This window comes from Rana temporaria, chromosome 8, assembly GCF_905171775.1.
Source record: "Rana temporaria chromosome 8, aRanTem1.1, whole genome shotgun sequence".
NCBI classification, from domain to species: Eukaryota; Metazoa; Chordata; class Amphibia; order Anura; family Ranidae; genus Rana; species Rana temporaria.
The window spans coordinates 32,773,253-32,784,565 of record NC_053496.1 but is presented as its reverse complement, the minus strand read 5'-3'; the positions used below and the strand labels follow the sequence as shown (position 1 = coordinate 32,784,565).

The 11,313-nt window shown below is 44.2% G+C and overlaps 1 protein-coding gene across 1 annotated transcript in view; it reads left to right on the top strand.

Moving 5' to 3' along the window:
• The first annotated feature begins 1,155 nt into the window (after positions 1-1,155).
• The window catches only part of LOC120946809 (pancreatic triacylglycerol lipase-like), a 31,532-nt gene continuing 21,374 nt past the window's right edge, over positions 1,156-11,313 (top strand). The window contains exons 1-4 of the mRNA XM_040361526.1: positions 1,156-1,220; positions 4,770-4,815; positions 6,915-7,069; positions 9,388-9,513. Coding sequence (XP_040217460.1) covers positions 4,770-4,815; positions 6,915-7,069; positions 9,388-9,513 — 327 coding nt within the window. The 5' untranslated portion in view covers positions 1,156-1,220. The remainder of the gene's footprint in view (positions 1,221-4,769; positions 4,816-6,914; positions 7,070-9,387; positions 9,514-11,313) is intronic.

Genomic DNA, 11,313 nt, shown 5'->3' with positions numbered 1-11,313 from the left:
CCAAGACCATACAGTGGTTAAACAGGACAGGTTCTACTCAGAACAGGCCTCGCCATGGTCGACCAAAGAAGTTGAGTGCAGTGCTCAGCGTCATATCCAGAGGTTGTCTTTGGGAAATAGACATATGAGTGCTGCCAGCATTGCTGCAGAGGTTGAAGGGGTGGGGGGGCCAGCCTGTCAGTGCTCAGACCATACGCCGCACACTGCAAGAAAGCCCACAAATAGTTTGCTGAAGACAAACAGACTAAGGACATGGATTATTGGAACCATGTCCTGTGGTCTGATGAGACCAAGATAAACTTATTTGGTTCAGATGGTGTCAAGCGTGTGTGTCGGCAACCAGGTGAGGAGTACAAACACAAGTGTGTCTTGCCTACAGTCAAGCATGGTGGTGGGAGTGTCATGGTCTGGGGCTCCATGACTGCTGTTGGCATTGGGGAGCTACAGTTCATTGAGTGAACCATGAATGCCAACATGTACTGTGACATACTGAAGCAGAGCATGATCTCCTCCCTTCAGGGACTGGGCCGCAGGGCAGTATTCCAACATGATAACGACCCCAAACACACCTCCAAGACGACCACTGCATTGCTAAAGAAGCTGAAGGTAAAGGTGATGGACTGGCCAAGCATGTCTCCAGACCTAAACCCGATTGAGCATCTGTGGGGCATCCTCAAACGGTAGGTGGAGGAGCGCAAGGTCTCTAACATCCACCAGCTCTGTGATGTTGTCATGGAGGAGTGGAAGAGGAATCCAGTGCCAACCTGTGAAGCTCTGGTGAACTTCATGCCCAAGAGGGTTAAGGCAGTGCTGGAAAAAAATGGTGGGCCCAATTTGGACATTTTCACTTCGGGGTGTACTCACTTTTGTTGCCAGCAGTTTAGACAATAATGGCTGTGTGTTGAGTTATTTTGAGGGGACAGCAAATGTACACTGTTATACAAGCTGCACACTCACTACTTTACATTGTAGCAAAGTGTCATTTCTTCAGTGTTGTCACATGAAAAGATAGAATAAAATATTTACAAAAATGTGAGGGGCGTACTCACTTTTGTGAGATCCTGTACGTCTGTTGTAGTCAAACATTTGGTGTTCTGTTTTTTTTTTTTATGTTTATCTCTCTGATGTAACATTTCTCCTCCCCCCCATGGACGTATATATAGTTTCAGAGACATCTGTTGAGTGCCATTTCCAGAGCAGCAGCTGTGGAATTGTACAAGGTAAGTGCTGATCACCAATATCGGAATAATGAAAGTGCCGATGTACAATTACCTCTGAGAGAAGCTGAAATATCAATTGTGATTCTCTGCACTGGAGCACAAATGTGCCCATGGAAGACTGATAGGGATGAGCACCTGATTTGGTGAAATTGATTTAGCTGCAACGTTTACAATGTTTCTGTTGTGAAAATGTAGCCAAATTAGCTTCCCTTAATTTCACTCATTGAACTGCTTAGGAAAAATGTGTTTAATAAAAAAGATTTAGGGTAGTTTATTATATTAGTGTAATTTGTGTTTTTTTTATCTTATACAATACAAAAATAGCTGTTTTTTTTTTTATTGGATGTGGTTCATGGGGGGCATATTTAGGATAGTTATTATTTTGTTTTTGTATTTTTGTGTGTATTTTTTCACTATTTTCCTATGGTCACTTTTATTCATTTTTTTTTTTTTGATTTGTATATTTATTTGACTTTTATGAGCTGTCTGTTTTTTACTTTTTGCAAAAAGCAAACTATTTAGGCTAATGAGGAGCACTTTTTTTTGCCACCTTTAACCACTTAAGCCCCGGACCAATATGCAGCTAAATGCCCAGAGGTGTTTTTACCATTTGGCACTGTGCTGCTTTAACTGGTAATTGCGCGGTCATGCAATGTTGTACCGAAACAAAATTTGCGTCCTTTTCTTCCCACAAATATAGCTTTCATTTGGTGGTATTTGATCACCTCTGTGGTTTGTATTTTTTGTGCTATAAACAAAAAAAAGAGCGACAATTTTGAAAAAAAGCAGTGGGGTGGATTCAGTAAGCAATTGCGTCTGCGTATCCATAGTTACGCAGCGCAATTACTTAGTTGCGCCGGCGTATCGACTTTTCTGTATTCAGAAAGCTTGATACGCCGACTGCAGCCTAAGGCCTAGTACACACGAGAGGATTTATCCGCGGATACGGTCCACCGGACCGCTTCCGCGGATAAATCCTCTCGAGGATTTCCGAGGATTTTGATCCGATGGAGTGTACTCACCATGGGATCGAAATCCGTGCCGAAATCCCATCGCGATGACGTGTCGCGCCGTCGCCGCGATGATGACGCGGCGACATGCGCGACGCTGTCATATAAGGAATTCCACGCATGCGTCGAATCATTACGACGCATGCGGGGGATTCATTCGGACAGATTGATCCGGTGAGTCTGTACAGACCAGCGGATCAATCCGTTGGGATGGATTCAAGCGGATAGATTTTAAAGCATGTCTTAAAATTTTTATCCGCTGGAAATCCATCCCAGGGGATAAAAATCCACGGAAACAGATCTGCTGGATTGTACACACCAGGGGATCTATCCGCTGGAGCCGGTCCGCGGATCAATTCCAGCGGATGGATCCTCTCGTGTGTACGGGGCCTTAGATATGACTGGCATAAGGCTCTTATGCCGTCGTATCGTAGGCTGCATTCTTACGATGGCCGCTAGGTGGCGTTCCCGTAGGGGTCAGCGTAGAGTATGCAAATTGCATACTCACGCCGATTCACAACTGTATGCGCGCCCTGCGTTCGCATTTTACGTCGTTTGCGTTCGTCGGTTTTTGCGTAAGGCTGCTCCTGCTATTAGCAGGGGCAGCCAATGCTAAGTATACCCGTCGTTCCCGCTTCGCGATTTTTAAACATTACGTCGTTTGCGTAAGTGAATCGTGAATGGCGCTGGACGCCATTTACGTTCACGTTGAAGCAAATGACGTCCTTGCAACGTCAATTACCGCAATGCACGTCGGGAAAGTTTCCCGACGGAGCATTCTAACTACGTTATGCGCGGGAACGCGCCTAATTTAAATGATCCACGCCCCCAAGGGATCATTTAAATTACGCATGCTTACGCTGGGCAGTTTTCCGGAGCGCACACGCTAATTTCGGAGCTACTGCTTCGTGAATGAAGCGTAGCGCAGGTAATTTACGGAGGCGTAGCGTAAAAACGGTACGCTGCGCCTCCGTAGTAGTGCGCGCCCCTACCTGAATCCATCCCAATATTTTTTACTTTTTTGCTATAATAAAAACTCCCCCCCCCCAAAAAACAAAAAACATCTTCCTCATATTAGGCTGATACTTGTTCTACATACCGTGTTTCCCCCAAAATAAGACCTACCCCAAAAATAAGACCTAGCAATATTTTCCAGGAGAGCTGCAATATAAGCCCTACCCCGAAAATAAGCCCTAGTTTAAAATACTTGTAAAATCCTATAATCCACTCTATTTCTGGAGTATATAATGTACAATGTGTGTGTTTCTGTAATATAATTTTGCCAAATACCTTCGGTACGGCTCCCCCTCTGCAGTGCTCGGAGTGGGGAAAAGAGCTCCGGCACGTCACAGAAGTACAGATTGGCGCTATAATGAAGGTATTTGGCACGTTTATATTACAGAAACACACACATTGTACATTATATAATACTGTAATAGAGTAGATCATATGATTTTACAAGCCTTTTAACTTGACTCACACTGGGGATTCCTGACAGGCAGGGAGGGAGAGTGGGAGAGAAGACATCACATTATATGGTAAGACCTACCCCGAAAATAAGCCCTACTGTGTCTTTTGTTGCCAAAATTAATATAAGACCCGGGCTTATTTTCGGGGAAACACGGTATTTTTGGTAAATAAAATAGCAATAAGTGTATATTAATTGGTTTGTGCAAAAGTTATAGCGTACAAAATGGAGAATAGATTTATGGCATTTTTATTCTTTTTTAAAAAAAATTTTTTACTAGCAATGGCAGTGATCTGCGATTTTTTTTTACTTTTTGCTATAATAAATTTCCCATAAGAAAAACCCCCCAAAAAATTCTTCCTCAGTTTAAGCTAATATGTATTCTTCTACATATTTTTGGTTGGTAAAAAAAAAAAATAAGTGTATATTGATTGGTTTGCGCAAAAGTTATAGCGTTTACAAAATAGGGGATAGTTTTATGGCATTTTTATTGTTATTTTTTTTACTAGTAATGGCGGCGATCTGCGATTTTTATCATGCCTGTGACATTTTGGCGGACACATCGCACACTTTTGACACATTTTTGGGACCGTTCACATTTATACAGCGATCCGTGCTATAAAAATGCACTGATTGCTGTGTAAATGTCACTGGCAGGGAAGTGGGTTAACACTAGGGGTCGATCAAGGGTTTGAATTTGTATCCTAGGGAGTGATTCTAGCCGTAGGGGGAGGGGACCCACAAGGGGAGGAGACCGATTGGTGTTCCTCTGCACTGGGAACACACCATCAGTCTCCTCTCCCTGACAGGACGTGGATCTGTTTACACACACAGATCCACATCCCTGCTGTGTGACAGGCAATTGCGGGTGCCAGGCGGACATCGCGGCCTCTGGGCACGCGCATTGGCTCCCGAGTGATGCAGCGGGCGAGCGCCCCCTAGAGGCTCGGGGAGCCAAAGACGTCATATGACGGCGGCACGGAGGGACAAAGGTTTTTTATTTATGTATTTTTTTGCTTGGGTTTTACAGCAACAAGTAAATCTATATTTTTATTTTGTATTTACTTTTAGATGATCGGAATACTACCCATCCTGTTCCTGGTGGGAGCCGTCAAAGGTAAGAAATGCTGGTGGGCAGTGAGAGGAGATATCTATCACTGGAGTGTTCATTTATGATTATAGCTCTGACATATTTAATAGTGTGGTACAGAGAACACTGAGCCAGTCACGTCATCCTCTTCACCAAAAGAGTCACCCTACTATTGTTATACATGATATACATATACTATATTGTCAAAAAGTATTAGGACGCCTGCCTTTACACGCACATGAACTTCCCAGTCATCCCAGTCTTAGTCTGTAGGGTTCAATATTGAGTTGGCCCACCCTTTGCAGCTATAACAGCTTCATCTCTTCTAGGAAGGCTGTCCACAAGTTTAGGAGTGTGTCTATGGGAATGTTTGATCATTCTTCCAGAAGAACATTTGTGAGGTCAAGCACTGATGTTAGAGGAGAAGGCCTGGCTTGTAGTCTCCGCTCTAATTAATCCAAAAGGTGTTCTAGTGGGTTGAGGTCAGGACCACTCGTTACAAGGGATCAAATGCACTGTCACTGTACTAAAGACTCTTGCAGGGAAGGGGTTAACATCAGGGAGCGATCAAAATGTTAAATGTGTTCCTATTGTGGTGGGATGTGCTTTATGCTAATCGTGGTGGGATGTGCTTTAACTGGGGGTAGATAAAGATCTGTGTTCCTGCTTAGCAGAAACACAGGATTAGCACATTCCCCTCTCTCGGACCTCCGTTCTGCTTGTGTCCCAAATGATCGGTGGGTCCTGGCGGACATCGTTACCGCCGTACCCGCTGATTGTCTCCCTCTGTGTCCGATCACAACGGGAGCGGGTTGCCGGCGATGCGCTCGTTAGTGTTGCCACCTTTTCCTCAAGCCAAACATGAACAGTTTAGTGACACATGGCCATTTTATTTTTTCAGTGACTTGACTATAGGATTATAAAATACACCTTTGGATGTGGCCAAATTGCTTTTGCTGACATCATCGCCCCCCCCCCCCCTACCCTAGTGTTGACGAACCTGCCCCCAGACAGCCACCCGCAGCTCCAGACAGATTTTCTTGTGACTATCTTGGTTACTTGGGGAGCCATAGCCTGGTCTGAATAATGTGTCTGGGTTTCAGGCAGACTGAAACCTAGACACTGATGAAGATGAGACCCCTGACACAATTCTCAGGGTGAACCCCATTCTGCCGTTTGACCCAAATCATGAAAGCCTGCAGAAAACAGAACTGCTTCTTTCGGTGTTCCAGCCAGAGAGACTGGGTGGAGCCTGTACTGCTCCTTTTATTAACAACATGACATCACACACATGCACATACTGATAGGTCAGTTCATATAAGGGTTGTTTCTTCTTACACGCCCCTGTGACGTCTGTTCTTGGCATACTGCACACGTTTCAAAGTCTTTAATTAACACAAACAGCCTCTTGTAAAGTTCCTTATGAAATGTCCAGAAACAGGGTCCCATTCTCAATCGTCCAGGGTTTTTCTCTTCAAAGTCATATTAGACATAGGTGAAACAAGGAGGAGGAGGGGTGGTTTGGAAGTGACGAGCTTGAGGAAGAATGACATCTGTTTTTGATTTTAATAGTTTAAGATGTACTTGTAACTTTAAAACATTATATCTGTCATTTCACTAAGGATAAAAATACTATTGTAATATATATCTTCACACATGCATATGTATATATCTTATATAGATAAAGAAATAAAAATAAATAAAAACAATAGAAGAATATAAAAGAAATAGAAGAATATAAGAAAAGAAAAACAACATTTCAGTGGTTCTAATCATAACACAAAATATTAATTTTAGTACTTCCATCACAACACATGTTTCAAAACCCGGACAATCCGGGTGAATCCTGAACAGGTGGGAACCCTAGCACACGTGTGCCCAAGACCCGGAAGTGCCAGATCACGTACTAGGCAATTAACATTTCTAGATGTTCCTATACCAAAGCAAATATTCACTTTATGACTTCATCCCTATTTTATGTGGCAGACAGCAACCAATGGTGAGCACTGTCAGGGCAATGAAATATAGAAATGATTGGTTGCACATTGCTTTACATAATAATCCTGTATGATGCCCCAGACATTAGACTTATTTGGCTCTTTGGTGATGACATTCCTTGTTTGCAGGTGGAGAGGTCTGTTACTCCAGAATCGGATGTTTTACGGACAATGTCCCCTGGTCTGGCACAGTGGAGAGATTGTCTGCCCAGTTACCCTGGTCTCCAGAGAAGATTAATCCCCGATTTCTGCTTTATACCAAGGCCAACAACAACAACTTTCAGGTGAGGACAGACGGGGCACATCTGGGATTAGCATGGGTTGTATATCGGTGTGCTGTAGATGTGTTGGTTGGCAGCTTTGCGGAAAAAAGTCAAATGTGCCCTACCTCTAGTTTGTGTGGTCCTACCACCTCTCTGACCACCTCTCTGACCTGCAAGTCCTGCTCATCTTTTACAACCTTAGGGTGCAGCACTTCTACATGTTTCACGTGAGTCCTTTATCTCTTTGTAGCACTTTTTGGGAGAAGAATGGAATGTTTAGCATTTACTATCACAATAGGGGGTGAATGTGGTGCTTCACAATGCCCACAAGCAAAATGGAAACTGCTAGGAAGGGAAAATATAAGTTGTTCTTTAACACGCAAACGGACAGGTTTTATTAACCACTTAACCCCCTAACCATATTGCTGGTCAAAGACCAGAGCACTTTTTGCGATTTGGCACTGCGTCGCTTTAACTGACAATTGCACGGTCGTGCGACGTGGTTCCCAAACAAAATTGGCATCCTTTTTTCCCCACAAATAGAGCTTTCTTTTGGTGGTATTTGATCACCACTGCGGCTTTTAGTTTTTGTGCTATAAACAAAAATAGAGCGACAATTTTGAAAATAAATAATATTTTTTACTTTTTGCTATAATAAATATCCCCCAAAAATGTATAAAAAAACAGTTTTTTTCCTCAGTTTAGGCCGATACGTATTCTTCTACATATTTTTCGTAAAAAAAAATCGCAATAAGCGTTTATTGATTGGTTTTCGCAAAAGTTATAGCGTTTACAAAATAGGGAGTATTTTTATGGCATTTTTATTAATATTTTTTTTACTAGTAATTTTTTCGGTACTGCGACATTATGGCGGACACTTCGGACACTTTTAACACATTTTTGGGACCATTGGCATTTTTATAGCGATCAGTGCTATAAAAATGCATTGGATTACTATAAAAATGCCACTGGCAGTGAAGGGGTTAACACTAGGGGGCGGGGAAGGGGTTAAGTATGTTCCCTGGGTGGACTCACTAGGGGAAATGACTGATCGCTGTTCATACATTGTATGAACAGAAGATCAGCATTTCTCCCCCTGACAGGACCGGGAGCTGTGTGTTTACACACACAGCTCCCGGTCCTCGCTCTGTAACGAGCGATCGCGTGTGCCCGGCGGTGATCGCACCCGCCAGGCACGCGCACGGGAGTCGGGGCGAGCACGCACGCGCCCCTAGTGTCCTGTGTGAGAGCCGACGTATAGCTATGGGCTCTCGCGCAGGGGAGCCGACGGCTGGTCGGCAAGCAATTAAAAGACACCGAAAACGTGAGTATACATTTGTATTGCAAAACCCCATGGAATACACACAAAAAAAAAACGATCGGCCGTGGAACCCCCGCTTTAATTGCAATTCATCTGATTACTATTCATAACATTCTGGTGTATATACAAATTGCCATCTCAAAAACGGAGGCAGCAGACTTTGTGAAAATGAATATGATGTGAATGTACAATGTATATGTAAAGTGCTGCAAAAAACTGAAGGTGATATAGAAGTACCTACAATAAATAAATAAATAAATAAATAAATAAATTAGTGTCATTCTAAAAACTTTTGGCCAGGGCTGTAGGGTGGGATCCTTGGATGGGCATGCAGGCCTTTGGCACCAGCTCCATGAGAAGCAACCTGCAGCTTTATGCCAACACCTTACACTGTTATGCCGCGTACAAACGATTGGAATTTCCGACAAGAAAAGTGCAATGTGAGCTTTTTGACTTTTTCTGTCGGAATTTCCAACAGCAAAAATTTGAGAGCTGGTTCTCAAATTTTCGGACGGGAAAAGTTCTTGTCGTAAATTCCGGTCGTCTGTATGCAATTCCGACGCGCAAAAAAAACACGCATGTATGGAAGCATTGAACTTCATTTTTTTCGGCTCGTCGTAGTGTTTTACGTCATCGCGTTCTTGACGGTCGGAAATTTGTGTGACTGTGTGTATGCAACACAAGTTTGAGCCAATGTTCCATCGGAAAAAAATCCATGGTTTTCTTGTTGGAATAATATAACAAATACATAAACATTATGTGCACATTCATTTACTAGAATATATATACAAATTATATATACAAAATATACAAAGTATTGGAATCTAACTGTGTCCAAAACTTTTGTGGTCATTAGAAAAAAATGTTCATGGCTCAGTTGCATGTCACATGGGTCCTCACTTGGCAGTGTGCAGCTACCAGTATCGGTGGACCTGCTCTATAACCCATCTGCAATGCTAAAATAAAAATTCTGTTTCTCAACAGTTAAAATTCACTGTCAGTTTTTTTTTGTTAACAGGAAATTAGCGCAGTGAACCCTTCCACTATTTCTGCCTCAAACTTTAGGACAAACAGGAAGACCCGATTCATCATTCATGGCTTCATCGATAAAGGAGAAGAGAGCTGGCTGAGTAACATGTGCAAGGTGAGTGGATGGTATCAGTAGAGCAGTGGATGGTATCAGTAGAGCAGTGGATGGTATCAGTAGATGGTGTCAGTAGAGCAGTGGATGGTATCAGTAGATGGTGTCAGTAGGGCAGTGGATGGTATCAGTAGAGCAGTGGATGGTGTCAGTAGGGCAGTGGATGGTATCAGTAGAGCAGTGGATGGTGTCAGTAGAGCAGTGGATGGTGTCAGTAGGGCAGTGGATGGTGTCAGTAGAGCAGTGGATGGTGTCAGTAGAGCAGTGGATGGTGTCAGTAGAGCAGTGGATGGTATCAGTAGAGCAGTGGATGGTGTCAGTAGAGCAGTGGATGGTATCAGTAGACCAGTGGATTGTGTCAGTAGAGCAGTGGATGGTATCAGTAGAGCAGGGAATGGTGTCAGTAGAGCAGTGGATGGTGTCAGTAGAGCAGTGGATGGTATCAGTAGAGCAGTGGATGGTGTCAGTAGAGCAGTGGATGGTGTCAGTAGAGCAGTGGGTGGTGTCAGTAGAGCAGTGGATGGTGTCAGTAGAGCAGTGGATGGTGTCAGTAGGGCAGTGGATGGTGTCAGTAGAGCAGTGGATGGTGTCAGTAGAGCAGTGGATGGTGTCAGTAGAGCAGTGGATGGTGTCAGTAGAGCAGTGGATGGTATCAGTAGAGCAGTGGATGGTGTCAGTAGAGCAGTGGATGGTATCAGTAGACCAGTGGATTGTGTCAGTAGAGCAGTGGATGGTATCAGTAGAGCAGGGAATGGTGTCAGTAGAGCAGTGGATGGTGTCAGTAGAGCAGTGGATGGTATCAGTAGAGCAGTGGCTGGTGTCAGTAGAGCAGTGGATGGTGTCAGTAGAGCAGTGGGTGGTGTCAGTAGAGCAGTGGATGGTGTCAGTAGAGCAGTGGATGGTGTCAGTAAAGCGGTGGATGGTGTCAGTAGAGCGGTGGATGGTGTCAGTAGAGTGGTGGATGGTGTCAGTAGAGTGGTGGATGGCATCAGTAGAGCAGTGGATGGTATCAGTAGAGCAGTGGATGGTATCAGTAGATGGTGTCAGTAGAGCAGTGGATGGTATCAATAGAGCAGTGGATGGTATCAGTAGAGCAGTGGATGGTGTCAGTAGAGCAGTGGATGGTGTCAGTAGAGCAGTGGATGTATCAGTAGAGCAGTGGATGGTGTCAGTAGAGCAGTGGATGGTATCAGTAGAGCAGTGGATGGTGTCAGTAGAGCAGTGGATGGTGTCAGTAGGGCAGTGGATGGTGTCAGTAGAGCAGTGGATGGTGTCAGTAGAGCAGTGGATGGTGTCAGTAGAGCAGTGGATGGTATCAGTAGAGCAGTGGATGGTGTCAGTAGAGCAGTGGATGGTATCAGTAGAGCAGTGGATTGTGTCAGTAGAGCAGTGGATGGTATCAGTAGAGCAGGGAATGGTGTCAGTAGAGCAGTGGATGGTGTCAGTAGAGCAGTGGATGGTATCAGTAGAGCAGTGGCTGGTGTCAGTAGAGCAGTGGATGGTGTCAGTAGAGCAGTGGGTGGTGTCAGTAGAGCAGTGGATGGTGTCAGTAGAGCAGTGGATGGTGTCAGTAGAGCAGTGGATGGTATCAGTAGACCAGTGGATTGTGTCAGTAGAGCAGTGGATGGTATCAGTAGAGCAGGGAATGGTGTCAGTAGAGCAGTGGATGGTGTCAGTAGAGCAGTGGATGGTATCAGTAGAGCAGTGGCTGGTGTCAGTAGAGCAGTGGATGGTGTCAGTAGAGCAGTGGGTGGTGTCAGTAGAGCAGTGGATGGTGTCAGTAGAGCAGTGGATGGTGTCAGT